Source organism: Nymphalis io, chromosome 13, assembly GCF_905147045.1.
Source record: "Nymphalis io chromosome 13, ilAglIoxx1.1, whole genome shotgun sequence".
Lineage (NCBI taxonomy): Eukaryota > Metazoa > Arthropoda > Insecta > Lepidoptera > Nymphalidae > Nymphalis > Nymphalis io.
The window spans coordinates 9406013-9428326 of record NC_065900.1 but is presented as its reverse complement, the minus strand read 5'-3'; the positions used below and the strand labels follow the sequence as shown (position 1 = coordinate 9428326).

The following is a 22314-nucleotide window of genomic DNA, read 5'->3' as shown; positions in this document are numbered from 1 at the left end:
GAGATATTAAACCAATTAAATAATTTTATCTCGTTTGATTTCCTCAAAACTAAAGTTTAGAGGCAATTTCAAACATAGCTGACGGTGTTCAACACGTAATTGGTGGGAGACATTTATGATTGCCGTAGGACCCGCCCGTGACGACCGACCTAACCTCAAATTTACGGTCATTTTTCACATAAATCAAAGAGCGCCGGTCAAAAGATTTATTGCTCTGTGTCTATCTGTAGTATTCTTAGAAAAAAATACCTGTTCATAATGGTTGCGGTTTATTTTTATAAAATTTGGTTTGAAAATGAAAGTGTAAACATGTCTTTTTTTAAATATACATATATATTTTAAGTGTATAGTTCGTGATATATAATGTTTCCCCTTCGTTTCTTTTATAAATATACCTATTGGCAAACATGGGATATTTATTATTACACAATATTTTAATAGAGTTAGTTATTGTTTTTTTTTCATATAGGATTAACAAGCAATTAAATGTATTTCATTGATGTAACTTTGTAATTGAAATGGTGGAACAGAGTGACTAGTGCTTGTAAAAGTCTTGTACTTGAATAGTTTTTTTTGTTATACTTATGTTTGTATGTTTTTAAGCTATAAAGTTTGTCTATAAGCGTTATATATGCTTTAATTGTCTATATTTTTTAGAATTCATTTATAGATCCTTTATATTAATTAGATATTGTAGGCTATTTATATTTTCGAGTAAAAAATAATTGAATGGCTTAAATAATGTCATCGATTCATTTAACCAATTTTTTCTCGTTTATTCGCTATCAATATTCAATATGGTATGTAAACAAACCAAATTCTCAGCAATCATCATTATATATAATGTGTTCGCGTTACGGTGAATGTTGTTGTTTAGTTACAGACTATCTAGGTAACACGCGATTTCGCTGTTGTACATTTGACTTTAACTGGAAATCACTTTATATGGGGTTGAAAAATTTCCATGTTATATCGATCAAATATTTAATACATTTTTTTATGTTTTTCAGAATGATTAATAGTCCAGTTGACTTTTAGATTCATATAATTATTTAGTTGATTTTAAAATAATATCAATACAAAAATCATGAATGAATAATTTGAATATGTATTTGATTGTTGAGTATGTACAAGAATATGTTTGTGTTAATATGGTGACTGAGCCGAGATGGTCCAGCGAATAGAACGCATGGATAAAAGTCTGGGCTAATTTGTGCTTAAATTTTTTCTCGTGCATGAACACGTGAAGAAACCTAACCTGCATGTGTTAGGTGGTAGGTGATACATGCATTTATCACTTCGCATTGACGAGACGTAAGGAATTAAATATTTATTAGATTTATATATTATTAGTGCCGCGTGTGTGGAGGTGGTGTTAATAACCCTATGTCCTTTTCTGTAGTACTGACAACGTGTATGCAAAATTTTATGAGGATCGGTTGAGTAGTTAAAACGTGAAAACGGAACCAAACAAACACATGTTCGTATTTATAATATTAGCTATTATAATCCGTATCACGAAGTAACAACTTCGTTTTTTTGCAAGTTATTTTCGGTGTAATCAACACTCCGAACCGTTGGCTTTACGTTTAATTAATCCATTGTAAGCAAAATGAGAAATTATATAATAATATATAATTCTTATATATATTTTATTTTAATTTAAAGGTAATATTCACTTTTATTCAAATTCCCTCGCCTTAGAATTGTTACTTCTCTAGAAGTGTTTGATATAAAAAAACGATTCATAATAATTTACTCAAGCTAATTACGCCTTTTGTACATATAATATTTTGTTATATATTCTACAGCAATGATTCAAAGAAATGTAAGAATTGTGTTTTATTTAAAATGCATTGCAATTCTTTGTAGCTATACTTATGTGTAATCCTTGGGTAGTGCTTATTCCTTTCTTCATACCATTAATTTAGCTTATATTATACAGCCTATAATTATAAGCTCGCCCACACGCAATTCAATATTTACGTTCGTTCCTTATTTTCGTTCTGAAAAATGTTATTTCAACTTACTACATTAATTTAATCCAGTTCATTGACCTCGTATTTATAGTGACATTTTTTTGTTAAATAAAAGAGTAGTTAAATTGTTCTCTACTTACAGGCAGCTGCAATGTGAAATGAGGTGTGTTTTTTATTGCTAGTTGCTATTTTGATCGAAATAAAGCTTATAAATTGAGTTCATATCATGCGTCAGTCAACCGCGAACAAATTGAGGCAGTGCAAAAATAATGCTTTTATATTAAGGATGAATCGGAATGATCGATCGAGTTGGAGCGTTCGTTTTAATTTCGATTCCCGAGATAGGCCGGAGGCGTGGCCGTGTGAACGATTTGTTTTATGTCCCTCGATGCCTACCTTCTACGGAATAGAAGACAAAGCACCTTTTCTATGAGATGTTTGGAACGGCTGGTAATATACGAATACAGTACAGCGATCTATGTTTTTTTTAAAGTACCTTACTATTTGTTTTGAAAAAAAAAACCAAGATGATCTAGAGGTTAGAACGCGTGAATCTTAATCAAAAATCGTGGGTTCAAACCCGGGCAAGCACCACTAAATTTTCAAGTGCTTGAATTGATTTTTAGATTCATATCGTACTTGACGGTGTAGGAAAACATCGTGAGGAAACCGGCATGTGTCTAATTTCACTCAAATTCTGCCACATGTGTGTTCCACCTACCTACATTGAAGCAGTGTAGTAGAATAAGCTTAAAACCTTGTCCTCAAAAAAAAATCGGATGATTGTTTTTATTATCAATAAAGTATTGAAATTAGCTGCATTCGATAAAAGCATTATTTACTTGCAAAAATATGAATATTTAGTACTTAGTAAAATCACAACTTATTATAGAGCATACTTAATCAGAAAACGTTGGAGTCACATAAGAGAATCAGTCAAAACTTAGTAAATCCAATATCTAAGTTTAGCACAGTGTCTGGGCTGCAGCTCCGTGCATCGCTCGATAGCGGTGACAGTGACGGATTACCCTCAATGCTACGGTGTTGCCATCGTTATCTTATTGCTATCAAAAGAATGAACCCGAATACGAATACAGGAATTGAGTACAAATTTTTGCAAAATTATTTCACAACGTTTTTTTATTTAGTTAATTAATCCATTTCTTATGCTTATATAATTAAAATTTACAACGTTTATTATTTATTTTTTATATTTTTTGTAAATAAGTAGCTCTTCTACGTGATAAATTAATTTATTTTTAATTGTTTCAATAACTTTATTAATCGTAAGTATTTTTTTGTATAATATATATATTATATATTGTATTTTCTATTATTATATTAGGAAACCGTTAGATGTAGGAAATATCTTGTGCTTCGTCGGTTTGTCTGTCATGGTGATACGGATGAAAGGCCGGATGTGTAAACCGATTTAGTTTTTCTTTATTTTATTATATATGTATATATAATATGATGGCCCAGTGGTAAGAACGCGTGAATCTTAACCGATGATCGTGGGTTCAAACCCGGGCAAGCACCACTGAATTTTCATGTGCTTAATTTGTGATTATAATTCATCTCGTGCTTTACGGTGAAGGAAAACATCGTGAGGAAACCTGCATGTGTCTAATTTCACGGAAATTCTGCCACATGTGTATTCCACCAACCCGCATTGGAGCAGCGTGGTGGAATAAGCTCCAAACCTACTCCTCAAAAAGAGGAGAGGAGGCCTTTAGCCCAGCAGTGGGACATTCACAGGCTGTTACGGTATATATAATAAACGAATAATAATTTGTCATAAAGTTATATTTAAAGAATAGATATCTAAATATATGTAAAATCGGTAATTAGTTTACTAAAATGTATATGATGTAGAGAATATAATTATATATTGAATCTATATTCAATTGTTTTCAATATTTATTTCGGGTTTGATAATCACAATTCTTGTGTACGCGATGTTGAATACTGTCGGTGCTTGGCCTCCCGTCGCGCACGGCGGGGGGCAGCTTCTGTCCGCAGTGTTAATAGTACTTAAACATGAAAATATTGCTACCACGCGTTTATAAGTGAAAACATTTTAAGGTATGAATTAACTGATATAAAAAACATCTTCTTGTAAATTTATGAAGAAATACAAGAAATAAACTCAATTTATGAAATAAATTGTGATAGAGTACGCAGATTTAATTTAATTTAGTTTTTTTTTGTAAATCAAAATAATGTTACATTTATAAGTAAAAAATATTATAAGTACAATATAAGGATAATATAATTTACAATGATATACGAGTAGGTATAAATTAATGATTGATTGATTAATTGAAAAATTAAATTTGATAATATTTTTTATAACGATGGTTTATTAGATTAGCATAAGAAATGGCTTGTTGACATGGATCTCGTAATTTAGCAATAATGTAACGCATATTGAACAAGACGTATGGGCCAGGTGAGGTCGCGTTCTCACGCGGGCGACGGATGATGATGGATCATGCAGCACGAGCTTTGTTTTGTGTTGCGACAAATTTAGGGTCATTTCGTCTACTGTGATATTGTTTGTGCAAAAAAAATATAGGGATCACTTTTTTATGTTCTCTCTTTTATATCCTATTTTCAATAAAAATCAAATATGCTCTATAAAAAGCTTGAAGCTTATCTTAATTTTAATAATAGAGAATTTGTACTGAAATTTGAAGATTTTTACATAAGAAAACAATGACAACTAAATAAAATAATAAATGATTTATTCACATTCTGTGGACATACATCTCCTATTATCTTCAGATTTAAATAAAACTTGTTCTTCGTTTATATAACTCTGTAAATCATTACAATGTCTATTTTGCAGGTATTTGGAAACAGTCCAAGAAAATATTGTTGATACTTTAACATATAGCAAGCAATTTTTTTCTCTAAGTTATTTGTAAGCAATTACAAAGCTTATTTTAAAACAATAATATTATTTAAATTATAAAACTTCCATTCGAAAGTATTGTATTGTTTAGCTTGTGTTGCTTTGTTACGAATAAGAGCGATTAGGTACTATCTACGCATTTATTAAATAAAAATGTAAAGTCTACATTTAAGAAGTAGCCAACGTATAAATTTACATTCTAAAATGTTCTCACTTATAATTTGTGTTCACGGTGCATATCGAATATTCCGTTCCGTTACACGGCATAGTGACGGCGGCTCGCTGGCTCAAATAATACAACCACCGGTGATACCACTCCCACACTCACAACAAAAAACAGTTACAGACATGAGACGTCGTCGCGCCATACAATTCAATATATTTCGGTGTAATTTGATGTTCATTAAAGAAACTCTGGGACCGTGAACAAGAACACAATGGTTGAATAGCCATTTGTTGTTGCTGAAAGGCTCTATAATAATTCTTAAGTTACTCACGTAGCAGTTAGTGGCACTTACGAAACACCATTTCCCATTGTATGAGAACTATTTAGTTTAGCATTTTTCGCAATTTTTCGATCACGAGTTGAAAGGAGTTTAATCAGTTCAAATTTTCCTTGAAATTAATATTGGTTATAGTTAAAGGTAAAAAATTGGTTAAACTCTGTGTTTTCAAACAGCAGTACATCCTATTGCTGTATTACTATATAAAGTTTATTATGATTATATGTAATTATATGCTTAAGGTATATAACAATTTAGTTGCAATTGAAGGCGCGTTGAAAAATTAAAATAAGTAATGCGTTAAATACCCATGAGCTTTATGAGGGAAGGTGATCGTGAAGGTACTATTATGAGACCAATATTCCTCTGGTTTTTTACTCCCAATAAGCTAACTCACCTTGCTGACTATTCTTTCTGGTCGTCTTTTTCTCCTTCATCCACGGGTATTCGGGCACGTTGAGGCCACCTCCCGGTGAAGGTAGATCCGGAGCGTAGCCAGGAGGGGTGTGTTGCGGGCTCAATTCCCCACCACCTAATTGAGGTAGTGCAGTCATGAACTCTGCCATTGAAGGTTGACTGTTAATAAAGCCAGTCTCCGTACAGGTTTCAAGCATGGGATGAGGTGCTCCGGCAGCTGTAACCGCCGCCAGCCAGAAGCCGTTGCCTCCATGTTCCATGCGCGGGTGCTCTTGTCCCGGTGCAGGGCCCATTGGCGGTGTGTTCCTCGTCTTGACTGCAAACTCTTCTTCCATTTCATCGCGCACCCCCATGCCAATTCTCGCTGGCTGTTTTCCTCTGACAGGGAACTCTTCGCATTTTATTTTGCGGACTAAGGGGTTACTGTCGAGCGGCAGCGCGGCGGTGTTGCATATTTCTTGCATCGCTGCCGGTGTCACCCAATCAAGCCGCGAACTCTCATGTATGGGGTTACTTTTTCATTGCGCTTCAAAACATTTTATAAGTATGTTTTTAATATTTAGTTAATCTTATTTAAAGGAGCAAATTTCACGAGATCCAGAATGAAGCATAACGGAATCTGAAAATTAAAAGAAAAACTATTATTTTTTTTAAATAACTATTGAAAGAACCTTATTTTATGCAATTTATGTATTACTTTGAAATAAGTCGTTAAGTTAATAAAGAAGTTTGAGGTCATTTGTTACGACACAGCAATAAAGCCCCGTCTAATCGTTCAATGTTGCGCCAAATAGAGAGACGCCATACTAAATGTAACAGGAGGTGGAGAAGGCTGTCTCGTGGTTATTTCTCAATTATTCGTGGATGTTCAACATTACCGCGGTTTTGTGTCGAATAATTTAAGCTCCAGTCGTGATGAGCGCGAGAATAATGAGGGCTCCAAATTGTTTATTGTAATTTAGCGGCCATCATGGAGTGTATAGCACGTAATGTCCAACAATAAAGTTATTAAAATTGTCATGAACTCTGTCAAACAATGAAACGATGAGATAATGAATTCTACATTTTTGTGAATAATGGAATGTAAAAAAACAACCGTTTACAAATAATGTCTCCGAATTTTGAAGAAAAAAATGTAAATAATTACAAAGGTTGCAAGAAAAAGGGAGTTGGTAATGCTGTTACGGTTGTTGTATACGTATGAGGTTATTTGCTTTAGAAGCCAACTGCAGTGACAATTAGACCATTGCAAGATTGAGCATGCAATAACTCTCAAGGTCCTTTGTCAGACTTTTAAGCAACTGCAATGTATACATGTGTTTTATATAAGGACCTATATTATCTAAGGATTGTAAGGCGTTGTGTTTATGGCTTGCAACTGGTGGTAGTTCCCGTATTTACCGTATGCACTACCTTATAGACATACATAGAAGTGAATTCGGAAAAGGTTCGCGGGCCCAGTAAGTACAGCTTTCGCCGTTGAATGTCAATTAAAATTCAAACCACGTACGAAATACGATTTTTTCCGCAGGAATTTGCGGCGCGCCCGGGAGGTATGGCGTGATCGCGCCTTTTTGTTTTATTTTATTTTTTCCAAAGTGGAACGGCTGGCAGTTAAACCTATTTTAATGTGTATGGGTTGCTCTTTCGAATTATAATTCTCTGTACGTTTCTATATGTGAATGGACAATGAAATGTAATTTCCTCCGATGGGACCTTGTTTCTGTAAATCGTTAGTCACAGTAAAATTATTGTATGCATTAAGTAATTTAATTACAAAACTACCGGCCTGCAAAGTTTATTTGTATTGCAGTTTTTAGCTGGTACAAGTATATTTATATTATTAAAACCTTGCATATTTTTAAGTTATTTAAAATCTTGTTATAATATGTACAATATGTTTAAGGGTTTGTTTAAAGTTATTATCGATCATTCAGATTGATAATAGTTTTAAGCGATTTGTTTAATCTTCCATAAAAAACTGTAAATTTGTATGAAAGATTAATATATTTTCTTTTTTAAGTACCTTTCGAACCTTCCCTAACGAAAACTTCTTTGAAGTCGTTTTATTTTGTTCTACCTGAAAATAATTTTCAATTGGTTTTTATAATATAAATTCTTCTATAATAAAAACCGAATACACAAAAGGTGTAACTTGAGCGAATAACTTGTAAATAAGTTACATAAGATCAGTGCAATTGATGTCAAGATTGTCGAGTGATCGTGCTTAAAGTATCAGAGTTCAAGGGAGTCAGTAGTGAGTATTAATCGGGTGATTTACAAGGCTGTTGGGCAAAGTTACCGCTACAAGGTCTATAATCTTCTTGTACGTAAGCAATTTATACTACGGGGATCAAAGAGAGTATTTTTACCTACTTTTCGGTTATTTATTTTGTTAGCTAATACATTGGAACTGTTTTATGAGATCAATGCTAGTTGATATGTAGCCTTCATATCCTTAAATGAAACCTGTTATTATACAGTAGCTTTATTTACTGTGAACAATAAAAAATAAATAATATACTTATTAGGTTAATTTAGTTTCAATTCTTAGGGTTGCATAAGCATACGTTTTCCTTGTTTTGAGAATAAACAGATAATAAATATTTGTAGCTCAATTAAATTAAATGTTATACTTATATTATAATTTTAAACATTAAATAATGTATGCAATGGTAGTATTAGTAAACTTTATATCGAAGTGTACCCACTCAGAGTTTCCATATTCGTTACATCTCGACATCGACGGTGACACTTTAAAATTTCCCATGCCCTATCCTTTCCCTCTTGTTTTTTGTAAGGGTGTGGGTTATACGCCACGTTTCACTTTCCGCTCCCTCGAGGGGGTGCCTTTAAAAACGCATAAAATGGAGAACATAGCCTACTTATGAATTTGTTTATGGCGCTATATTTTGAAAACGACCTTTCACTCAAATCTCACAGCTTAGGAAATAACAATATTCCTAATTTAATATTCAAAATCTATATAGTTATGCCTTGTGTCAGTTTTTGCTCATTCAAATATATGTGAAACAATTATTTTGCTTTGTTTTGTTGAACTTGCTGCATACGCAAATCTTTTCGGTAATGTTGGACATTTCGAATAACACTTTAATTTTGTAAGTTTTCTTTCATATTCTAAATACATAAATGATAGGTTTAATATTTTGCGTAATTTATGATTTTTATGGCAACTTTAATTAAAATCATTCTACGACTTTCGCATGATAATCCACTAGCCAACTACTAATTTGTATTTATATTAATACAATATTCGTGTATCACCTACTGTTTTTTGATAATTATAGATTTGCAAGTTCTATGTAAGATATATATTTTATAAATTAGAACTGTTTCCGTGATGTAAAAGGAAGACAGTTACGAACAATTAGCTTTATATATATAGGTACATTTAATGATACTTAAATTGTCAATTAAAATTTTGTCCTTAGAAATCAGCACTCACTAGAATACTAAGCCTACTTTAAAACTATGTTGTGCGAGATATACTGTGAATAAAAACATATTAACTGACGCTGTCGGCAGTATCCTACGATTAGTCTATGCAACTTTTGTTTCAAGTCAAGTCGTAATATTATAATAATGTCTCTTAGACCGATTTCGGCCACGGCGGCCAATCTCAAGAGAAATTAGCCAACTGTGCTGGTGATATTATAGTGTCATCAGAGAGTGCACCTGTGTTTGCGCACAAGTGTGTGCGCAAACACAGGTGCACTCTCTCTTTCCTCATTCTCTTAATCTGATGGGACGGCAATCCGACACGACCGGAAAGAGTTCAGGGGCAGGACCAAGGACTTTACGTGCTTTCCGAGGAGCGGGACTGTACACACTTCCAACTTCCAGATTCCGGGCTGCTACTGAGAAGTTTCTGACGGAAGAACCCAATAATTTTTTAGTGGCTTGACCTGGGAATTGAACGCAGGAACTCCGGGTCTGTTTCCTTACATCTAGCCATTAGACCAAAGAGGAAGTTAATATAAGTCAATACACATACATGCATTGTAATTTTATGAAATAATATATGGCTTATTAGGTTTTAAAACTTCTGTACTTTTTTTCTAAATAAATTCTTAAATCTGTTACATAGTAGAATTTAGTGTTGAAAATCCTTATGTAAGTAACATCTGCGTGACAATACGGGTCGCGGCACAAACTAGTGGTTAGGGCCCAATTTGCCGGCCTTAACGATTTCCTCTTCGGGGAATAGAATTGCGTGTGGCCGCCCATTGCCGACCACATTCTATACATAGTTATATATAACTTATGTACGTATATACTTTATATAACGAAATTGTTGCAATGTGTTATACTGTATGTGAGTGTGTTATGTACTGATATTATTAGACTTTTAGTATTTCAAAGAATATGTCATTTTATTAAATAAACTAATAAATACAATTTATTAGCTCTTACGCAAAATTGTTTTTTTTTTTACTATTTCTAATTTAAATTAAATAATACAATATATATAGTTGATAGTTTTGAATCTTTCATATCTAAATTTTGTCAATTTATATTTTGTCTAAGCATGATATTTTAATAATAAATTTTTTATAATAAATAAGGCAGGTTGGTATAGGATAAAGGTACTAATATAAAGTCTAAGAGTTTAAGGTTAGCGTTAAACTCTTAGACTTTATATTAGTACCACAGTGTGATATAAAATTATAATTTAAAAAAAAAATCGAATTATTATTTGTTTCACTTGAAAATTGTGTTTAGAAATATTATAGCATTGCAAAATGGGTTATATTAGTGCATTACAAATTGCAATAACGTTATGAATATGATATCTGGAGTGGACAATTGAACATCGAGGAATCCAACTGATAGAATCAACGGCGCCGAGGCTCATGTCATTGTCTAGTACAGAATAATTCCCACGCAACGCGATGACGGTCGCGTAATGACAGATCATAACTGAGCTCTTAAGACAATCGCCTACACCATCCTTGAGCGATTCCAGTGCTATTGACAGTAGCGCAAAACACATATAATTTATATACTTTATCAAATTATAGTCTTTAAGTCTAATAATACTGGTTAATCGTCACTCGTAGCTCGTCTAAAAGTAACTGACTGTGTCATGTACGATTTAATGACGCTTTAAAAATATTATAGAGTAATGTTACTTTAAGGCGAATTCAACAAGAGTGGTTTTAGAGCCTTCAACATGTAAGTATTTATAGGGATTGCATGTAGGTGTGGTTTTTCAAGAATTGTTTTAAAGTAAGTAAAATGTTCACAGCTGAGCAAACTTATTCTAATATTAAAGTAGGTACTAATGTGGGTTAGTGGATATCATTCTGATATCTTCATACCAACTAATAATAAATGTCACTAAAAACCATTGAAAAATGAACTTTTTTTGTAGGTTAAACATTATATGTTATTATATAATTATTAATATATATTCGTCGAATTACATTTGTCATATTAACCTTACATTTTCTAAACCTATTTTACGAAGTATCGTAAGATTATTCGCCTTCTACTACATGTATAATTATGTATATGTTTATTATTTCCTACAAACATGAATAACTATATGTATTTGTAGCTGATCTTATTTGAAAAGCAACAAAATACTTTTAATAATATAAATAAATACAAGGTCATAGCATATAATCCGAGATGGTGGCTAAGAGTGATGGAACCGGTGGTCAAATAACCCGAAGTCTAACGGGCAAACAAAGTGTTTATAATTTGTGTTTTTTTTTGGTATTGTGTAGTACACGGCGGTGAAGATATACATTGTAAGGAAATCTGCATACATAACGCATGAAATATTGTCACAAGTGTATTCACCATCCCGCATCAGAGCAGCTTAGCGGAATAAGCCCTAAACCATATACTCGATGAGAGATGAGTTATTAGCCCGACGGGCTGTTATTTTATAATAGTTAAATGCATTCTGCATCAAGTACAAACTCTTAATCTCTACAAAAAACGTATAAAATAGAACGATTTGACAAATGAGCTTATTTAATTATATAACCGTATGTACATAAAGTGTGTGCAAAGTCTCATCTCAATCAGTACGGTGGTTATTCCTTCAAATTCTATTGCGAGATTTGATTCATACATAAAATACATCACTTGAAATAAAAGTCGGTAAAACAAATAAAAAGTGATATTAAAAAAACTTGTATTCGTACTTATATGGTTAACATTTGCACTGGTATAATTATCTCGTTTAGTGTACATAAATACGCGATGAAAATGTTAATTTATTGAAAACTGCACCAAGTTTTTAATGCAATTTTATAGAATGTGTGCTTGAATAATAAGTTTTTCATCTAAAGAGAAAATCTCCATATGTGCCGTGGGTGCGTTGGAAACTCCATTAGAAATTATCTCGAAGTCATCGTCGGAACTTGTATTTATGCCTTACAATTAACTTTCTAATCTATCTCTTGCACTCAACAAAAACGGCATTCATAATATTTTTTATGAAGCACAATTTCAAGTATTCAATGAAACATTTTCATAATTATTTTATTGCACACAATATACAAGTATAATAAATATACGATTACAAATATATCTTACGACATAAAAGATTCATAAAGATAAGGTACCTATTGACGAATACTTATTAAATTATAGGTAATATAAGAACGTACATTGTATATGTCATTGATTCATCACAAAGGTAATCAGGTGTTAACAATACATTATGTTAGTTCTCAATGTCTTTTACTGGTAATCTGAAATGTTCAAGTGAGTAAACAAGTGAATATTAATTAAGGATTGATGGTTCATATCCATACCAGCACTATTCCGTTCTTAAGTGTCAAATTTGTGTTAATAAAATTTATTTCATGCCATAAGACGCCATGTGTTGTATGAAATTAAAACATATCCACTACTCTGCATTGGAATCATAAGCAAACGTTCTCCTAAGGAGGAGATTTTGACCAGCCAGACTGTTATTTCAAAATAATGTTAGCAGGATAAGTTTACACAATATTAACCACAAGCATTATAAGAAATATACCATACCCTCATTGATTAATTTTAGTTTTAAGCCTTTTTCATATTTATGTGTATATTTCGTGTCTATGAAATATGTCATAAATATGAAAAAGGCTTGAAACTAAAATTAACCAATGAGGGTATGGTTACACCTTGTCAAATATATTTTCCAAATTTATATGTTATCCATTTTGAACATACATAATGCAGACGAACCTTTGAGCCTGACTAAGCAAAGGGGGGAAGGTCAAGGACCCTAACTCACCTAATTATGGCTGCATCCAGTATTTTCCAAATTGTAAAAATAAGATATTGATTGTTATTTTAGACATATTCATGAATATAGGAATGTATTGGCCCTACCCATAGAGATGAATACTTAATGTTCTGGTACTTATTTGAAAATAAAATTTTATTTGTAGTATTTATGAGTAGAAACTCAAAATTCTTACGATAAAAACTGAATAAATTATTTAATTTTTTTTTACATATAAAAATTATATAAATTGTTTCAAATTGTTGAATTGTTTTTCCTTGAAAAATCTACTTAGGATGGATTTAATGAAAGTTTTGTTGGACAAAATGTAGCAAGATATCTTTTTAAGGCGCACTCGGTTTAAGTGGCTAGTCAAAAATGTTTTATTTTGCAATAAATAAAATTGCGTATCAGTGAACTAGTCAAAAATGTATTTTATGTAATATGACAAAATAACCCTACCATCATACTACGAGGTACTGGCCCATAAAGAGGCTACCAAAGGGAGATCCTCTAACATCCTTCACATTAATTCAGACATGTATATTCTGTCCATCCTAAATTACAAAGTTTAAACTTCGTCGTTACTTAAAAATCAGACATCTCGGCTCAAGAATTGTGTAAAAACAGATCGTAACAGCAATGACAAACTGTATTTTGATACAGAAGTTAGCGATATAAGAAACGAAACTGCCAATACTGGTGATATCACTGGTGGTAGGGCTTTGTACAAGCTCGTCTGGGTAGGTACCACCCACTCATCAGATATTCTACCGCAAAACAGCAATACTGGACATTGTTGTGTTCCGGTTTGAAGGGTGAGTGAGCCAGTGTTATTACAGGCACAAGGGACATAAAATCTTAGTTCCCAAGGTTGGTGGCGCATTGGATATGTAAGCGATTGTTGACATTTCTTACAATGCCAATGTCTAATAGCGTTGGTGACCACTTACCATCAGGTGGCCCATACGCTCGTCCGCCTTCCTATTCTATAAAAAAATATGAAATAGAACAGGATGAGCTATTAGCAGAACACACCAAAAGCTATCGTTACAATTTGGGTCCCTAGCGACAGATAAACACATCGAAGACCTAGGAAGCGGTTGTGCAACGTCCGCATTGTCTTCAACGGAGAGTATGTAAGCTGCTAGAAACCCGAGGTCGATATAAATAAGAAAATAAGATCCTAACAGTAGTATAGAATTAACGTTGACATAAAAATAAAAAGCCGAGTTGGCCCTGTGGTAAGAACGCGTGAATCTTAACCGATGATCATGGGTTCAAACCCGGGCAAGCACCACTGAATTTTCATGTGCTTAATTTGTGATTATAATTCATCTCGTGCTTTACGGTGAAGGAAAACATCGTGAGGAAACCTGCATGTGTCTAATTTCACTGAAATTCTGCCACATGTGAATTCGACCAACCCGCATTGGAGCAGCGTGGTGGAATAAGCTCCAAACCTTCTCCTCAAAAAGAGGAGAGGAGGCCTTTAGCCCAGCAGTGGGACATTCATAGGCTGTTACGGTTACGGTAAAATTAATTTATGAAAATTTTAAGAGGTTAAAAGGCCTTATGGTGCTTACCATAAAATTCAGCTATGAACTCTTAAGTTTTTCTATTAATTCTGGAAACAAACAAAACTTTCCCGATATTAAGTTTCCCTTGGAAATACAATTCTTAGATTAAATGGTTAACCTACATTAAAAGAAATATGGTTTAACAATACTGGTAGTTATGGCATTTTTAATGTGATTAACTTCTTCCTAACGATTTTCTATATTACAAACGAAATTTTACTATCGTTACAATTTGTTCAATGGGAATTTGTATTGCTATCTTTATGACTCCAAATTTAATGTTAATTAATTATTATAGAAAAGCTCATTTTAATGGACAAATAGTCCTATAGATATTATAAGCTAAATAATATAAGGTAATGTCCTTTAGGCCCTTTTTATTACATATAATTCCTACCAATGGGATGAAAGTTGTTCTTTCAACTTTCACATTGGAACATCATAATCTTGTATGGTAGTTATTATGACATTTCTATATTGCAAGCAATATTGCGTTCAATATTCTTAAAATGTTTAGTGTCATTTTAATTTACAGAATAACTATTTAATTTTATCTACAAGACTGGCTGACCAATGGGATACTTGATGGTAAGTAATAACTAAAAAGTATGATCTGGTCCTGTAGACATTGACATTATATTAGCTAACATAAATTTAATGGAAAACATCAGTAGTTGAATGGACAGCTGAACTTGCTAAAAAGATATTCCGCATAGTTCTACAACCAGTAGAATCAAATAGCAACTCATATAGCATATATTTTATACTAGGATTATAATTCCATACAAGCCAATTTGTATGTTAAATCTAATAAAAATATGTCAAAATGACATAATGCAGTGTTGCGGAACAGAAAAGTGATTCGAGTCGTAAACGTCCGACAAAGCCGTGATTCGTGATGGATCGCGTGGGGTGCACACTGTCTCGTGAAATATTTATTTAGCTACTTTATTATGTGTGGGAAACACGTATTGTTTCGTTAATAATAATCTCTATATGAGTTATCGTATTATTTCACAAAAATGAACAAAAATCAATCGTATATCGTTCAGAAATTGAATGCTAGATTTTTTTCGAATTTGAAAGCAAAGTTTGGACGAATGTATCGTTTCTGACACAAAGTTCGTCTTCCTAGAATAGATGTTATTAATAGAACTAATTTTGTAGGTAAATTCCCAAACTGAATTTTTACAAACTAATATATAACACAGCGAAAAGTTAGTTTGGAATTCAGGGCTTGTATAAGAATTGTGCAGAAAAGTTGTGTATAAATAAATATATAAAATTCGAATTCTTTTTAAATATTTTACTTGATTTATTTATTCCATTATAGTTTTATTATATTAGATGGTTCTATTCGGTATAAAGAAAAAAACTGTTAAAATATATTTGTTAACATAACATTTGTATTTCTTTAAGATTAGATATTATTCAGTTAGTTAAATTCAAAAATGGAATTCTTATTTAAATCACGTGGACGTTTAAAGTGCAGTGAGGAAGTTACACATGTGTATTGTAAGTTAGTATATTGTATATTCGGATGGGCGTGTCCCGTCGCGTCTAACCGCCCAGCGACGGTAGGCGGGACCGCTATAGCGTATCAGTAGCTTGGATATCAAACATCGCAAGTATATAGGTTTAAATTTAAATATACTTTAAGTTAATGTAAGAGGAGAGCTCTATGTGGAGATTATGACATTTATTTTTTAATTTTGTCATTAATATCTGAAAATGTAGACTAGATCTTCGTATATGTTGTAAGTAAAATATTATTTTAAAAGATTCCTATAAGAAGAGTTTGTTTAAATGTTATCTGTATACGCTTAAATACATGTTAAAATTGACTTTATTTAGAAGTTGGTATTTTGATCATGTTCAATCTCAATTACCTAGAACTTCTTAGGTAAACAGTTTTATAATGATAATATGAAGACATATGTAACATTAAACAAATTTTATAAGCATTCTCATTAGATAAGAAATTATAATATAATGTTACTAAAACATTTTTACTTTAAAAAGAATGATTTAAAAGAAGGAAATGACTAAAAAGTATATATAAGTCTCTATTCGTTATTTTTTACTTTTTAGAATGACTATGGCAATGATTCATATCTTGATAATTAAAACAAAGTATTTACATTCATACATTATCTGTACTCATCTAGCTACTTAAAGAATCTGCTCAGGTAGATATGAATTTACTTACATGATAAGGAAATACTGGAATTTTTCTACATCCTTATTTGTTACTCGCAGATAATATTTGATCACACGATAATTATATCATGTGGTAGGCAATCTTAAGATATTTAAGCGATAATATTATATTGAATATATTGAACTACATAATTATGTCTCTATCTACTTTTTTATATATTTGATACAACATTTAAATACAATAATAAATAATATAATAAAATATAGCTTCAATTTGTTTAATAAAATACATATAATAGTAATTTGAACTTTATAATTGATCGATAATGAAGAGTGGCAAATGAAAAGGAGCATGGAAACTACCACCGCCCATGAACATTTTCAACACTGGTGGTAGGGCTTTGTATACAGATGATAGGGCTTTGTGCAAGCTCGTCTGGGTAGGTACCACCCATTCATCAGATATTTTACCGCAAAATAGCAGTACTCGGTATTGTTGCGTTCCGGTTAGAAGGGTGAGTAAGCCAGCGTAAGTACAGGCACAAGGGACCTAAAATCTTAGTTCCCAAGGTTGGTGGCGCATTGGCAAAGTAAGCGATGGTTAACATTTCTTGCAATGCCAATGTCTATGGGCGTTGGTGACCACTTACCATCAGGTGGTTCATATGCTCGTCCGCCTACCTATACTATAAAAAAACACCGAAAGACTTGCAGTTGCGTTGTTGGCCTTTAAAACGACTTACTAACCGATACTTATAGGATTGATATATAAAATGCCATTGGTATCCCTTTGATAAATATTAAAACATCATCAATAACTTGTTATGACAAAGTAACTTTATATGTTGAATACAATAATTATTATTATACATACTTACGTCACATACACACATATGTTTAATTTGAAAATTAATTAGTGTATCATAGCCTAATATTAAATTAATAGAGGCTTTAATTACACATAAAAAAAATCGCGGATAATGCTGTTTTATTTTTTTCTTATTAACGCAATGTCTTACGTTCTTTAAAAATGTTTAAACTAAGTAAATCTCTACATGCGGTCGATGAAACAAGATCCATTGAAACTTTTCGATCTACCTTCAGACAGTAAATTCAAATATTTTCATTATTACTTATGTTTATATACACATAAAATAAAAATTAACTTACGTAAATTTAAAATATATGTAATTGAAAAATTTCGATCGGGACACGTTAGTCCAAATCACTTTTAGTCATTATCAACTTCACAACACTTCACTTCACTTATTAAATAAGTCTAACAATCCTCATTCAATGCACTGCTTTAATCCGTCCAATAAAAAACAAAACACGAGGCGGAGGGTCAGCAAAAAATATTCATCAATAGATATTTTGTTATCAGTGTTTCTATCGCTATGTCAGTGTGGCGTGGCGACTGTCAACTGTCTACTAAACGAATCGTCACTGCTCGCTTGCCGCCATGCCCATTTCCATACGTTATTTGAAACCAAAATGACAAACGTACAAAACTGTGTTAAGCAAATTGAAACTTTATTTCAACATAATACGTCCCATTGAACTTGAACGCTCTATCGTATACTTATTTCGATAATAGAAGACGACCCGTTTACAAAACATATTTTTCATCCCTTTCTCTACCAAAGCAAAGCTATATCTCTCATCTCTTTTTATATTTTACTGCAGTTTTCGGTTTAAGCAAAGATAGTTCATTTTTTTTTATAAATTTTTACTATGTTAGGCAATAAATTTTAATTAAATAATCCTACATATATTTATTAAAAATGTATAATTAGTTCGAATATCGCCGCAATTCAACCGTTTATTAGTGCTGTCTTCTTCTCTCCCATATTTCTTGTTTGTTTCACGTCGCGCTATTGGGCCAATGGCATTTACGGAGCAACCCACCTTACTGCAGATAAACTATCGCAGAATAATGTGCTCTATCACCTGCAGATAAAGTTTAACTTTTTAGCATATAATTTCGAGTTACCGGCGTTTATCACGCAAGAGTTCTAATTTTAAATCAAGTGTAGGCGGAGCGTTCGTGTCAGTGCTTTTATATTGAAAAACAAAATGTCTTTAAAGAAAACCTGTTTTGAGAAAGTTAAGACTTTTATGTACAGAGGATTTAAGTTTAGATCTTGTAGAGACATAGTACGTTTTTCTTTTGGCAGTGCCAGTCACGCTGAAATAAAATAAAAAACTTTAGTAACCGGCTCGTCGGCGTTTTCCTTTTGTTGTTTGATTTTTGTTTAGCGAACGGGACATTGCATGAGAAATGCAATGTAACAATATGGCGTCGCGACATCTTTACCAATTGATACAATTCTCGTGACTCATTTGAATGTCATTGGTGAGTTTTTTTCATAATTCGAATGGTGAGTAGGAAGTATATCTAAAAACCGTTACATGATTTGAATTCAAGTGACACTAAAGTGTAAGATAAATGCGTATTACGTGGATATATTCTTAGCAAAACTTCTTTGAAATTAATTCTTAAAAAAGACTATTTGTTAAAAACAGCATTCGTTGTATTTTAATAAGATAATATGAAATATATTAAAGACTATTCATTAAAGAAAAAAAAAATAAGGTTTTACCAAAAAATATAATAAATATAGTAATAATAGAGATTCTATTTTCCGTTTTTGAGACACATAATTAAACAAATGTTCAAATATTTAAATTGTTTCAATATTCAATTCGATTTTTGAAACAATTTTTTTTTTAACAAAAATCTATATAAAATCGGTGCAAAGTTGAAATCAATATGTCGAGATCAACATTGTTGCTGAACTCATTAGGCGCGTTGTCGGTCAAGGCCTCGAGGTCGATGCGGTGGGTCGTCTTAATTACACTACGATTTCAGATCTTTTTTCCTTTTATTGCCGTATTGACTGGTTCCGTGAAGACGGTCGGACGGTAGAAGTAAATGTGAGACAAATATTTAGCTAATTTAAGTCTTATAAAATTTAGTACATATGTATAATCCAATTACTGTATAAGTATTTCTTTTTTTCAATAAAAGAAAATAAATTTACTAGAAGTCCTTTGTGTGTTTTCTCTAGCAAAAATTTATAAATAATTTGTTGATAGGTAGGTTCTGTATATTAGGTAAATATAATTATGACATTATATTTTGAAAGTATGAGATGCCATCTATAATGTATAGTGTGAATAGGTAAAGCTTAATTGTTAAAATGTCAGTTTTTTATTACAATTGTAGCGTCTAAATATTAGAATATTCTGTTGACTCCAAGCGGCTTTACATATTGTTGAATATTCAAGAGGAGATTAAAAGAAAAAATTAAAATAAAGTTAAAAACTTATTTAAGTATTCCGCTTAGCAGGCCACCGCTATTAGCTATTCAAAGTCCGTTTTACCCATTAGCTTTTATATTTTTTATAATTTTAAAGCATCAGATATAAATTCAGTTTTACGAATAATTTAATATTGATAGCATATTTTTCATTTAAAATAATTTGTAGTAACCTTTATTGCCTATAAAAGGCAATAATATTAATTGCTTATAAACAATTTATTAGCTTCATACATCGTTTGAATGGATAGTACCTATAAAATTTGAAATAGCATGTAAGTATTCTAAATATATAAATTATCTTTTTATGTTCAATTATAGATTGTGATAACTAAGACTAAGTATTGAGTCAAGATGACCTTGTTGGTGGAACACGTGAATATCAACCGAAGATTTCTGGTTCAAAACTTGGACATGTATTGCTGAATTTTCATGTTAATCGAAGACCTAACTACCTAGAAACCTACTGGTGGTAGGGCTTTGTGCAAGCTCGTCTGGGTAGGTACCACCCACTCATCAGATATTCTACCGCAAAACAGCAATACTTGATATTGTTGTGTTCCGGTTTGAAGGGTGAGTGAGCCAGTGTAATTACAGGCACAAGGGACATAAAATCTTAGTTCCCAAGGTTGGTGGCGCATTGGATATGTAAGCGATGGTTGACATTTCTTACAATACCAATGTCTAAGAGCGTTGGTGACCACTTACCATCAGGTGGCCCATATGCTCGTCCGCCTTCCTTTTCTATAAAAAAAAAAAAGATAAAATCCACTTCGTTTTCGGTCGTAAAGGGAAACGTCGTGAGGTGACCTGTATGGTTCGTATGAAAATCTTACACATGTGTATCTATTAAGCCGCAGTGGTGTATCGCGGTAGAATAAGCTGCAAATCTTAAACGATATTATTTTAATAAGTAGATATAGAATACTGGTGGTAGAGCTTTGTGCAAGCTCGTCTTGGTAGGTACCACCCACTCATCAGATGTTCTACCGCAAAACAGCAGTACTTGGTATTGTTGTGAGTGAGCCAGTGTACAAGGTGTACAAGCCAGTGTACAGGTACAAGGGACATAACATCGTAGTTCCCAAGGTTGGTGGCGCATTGGTGATGTAAGCGACCATTTACCATCAGGTGGCCCATATGCTCGTCCGCCTTCCTAATCTATAAAAAAATAGTAGATAATTTTAGTGATTATAAGAATACATAAGTGTAGAATTACAGGATCAAATTAAGTGTAAACTTGACATTGGGTCTGGAAGAACTTAGAAGAACCAACAAGAAACTCAATAGATATTCTTTTTCTGTAATGAAATAGATAGTCAGTTATATACAATTATATACAATTTATGCTATAAATACATTTTTATTCGTTCATAAGAAAACTATATTTCGACCCCTAAGTATCGAAATTCCTGTAAAAAAAATATTTTTTTTGAGTAAAATCATAATCTCTAGATTAATTCGGTTAAAAGACATTCTTTATCCCAAATATCACTTTTAATCCCAAATATTGATGATATTATCCCAATCGATTTCGGTCTATTTGCAACGAAAACTATTCGACTGTTATTACTCAACTATTTAGATGATTCACGTGGTATTAGAATGTAAAACAATATGTGCAAATACAACAGCATTCGCTTACTACACATAATTTGATGGGATGGCAATCCGAAACAACCAATGGAGTGCAAGTACCAACGGCTTTATGTGCTTTTCGACATATGGAATTTCGAAAACTCAAAAAATTTGTCCTATAAATTTATCTTAGTTTAGACAAAATGTAGTTATATCAGTATCAACAACAGTAAACGGTAGGAAACATACAATTTAGTGTTTTACAAAAAATGTCCATACATTTATTTTTGCGTATATAATACGTACTTACTACAGTAATGCAACAGAAGCTATTTGTTTTCTTGAGTAATGTTTTATGCACTAGACCATACGTTTACCGTACAAGGTGGTAATTATATATTTTCACCCTTGACGTGTTAACGTTAATCTTTATTAAGAAAAATGGTTACTCGTTGCGGTTATTATTTTTCTCTGTAAGTAAAAAAAATATTGGTTGTCCATGGGATGAAAATTAATTGGTAATTGTAAGCGTTACATTTGTTTATTGTTTTTACAAACTGTTAAGATTTCTAATTCGTTGTTTGAATGGTAGCAGTCTCGAG

The 22314-nt window shown here is 32.2% G+C and overlaps 2 protein-coding genes across 2 annotated transcripts in view; one reads left to right on the top strand and one right to left on the bottom strand.

The window, feature by feature from the left end:
• The window catches only part of LOC126772676 (homeotic protein proboscipedia), a 36704-nt gene extending 30424 nt beyond the window's left edge, over window positions 1-6280 (bottom strand). The window contains exon 1 of the mRNA XM_050493125.1: window positions 5797-6280. Coding sequence (XP_050349082.1) covers window positions 5797-6280 — 484 coding nt within the window. The remainder of the gene's footprint in view (window positions 1-5796) is intronic.
• Window positions 1-22314, top strand: part of LOC126772734 (ras-related C3 botulinum toxin substrate 1) — a 231044-nt gene that overhangs the window by 61592 nt on the left and 147138 nt on the right. The window lies entirely within an intron of this gene.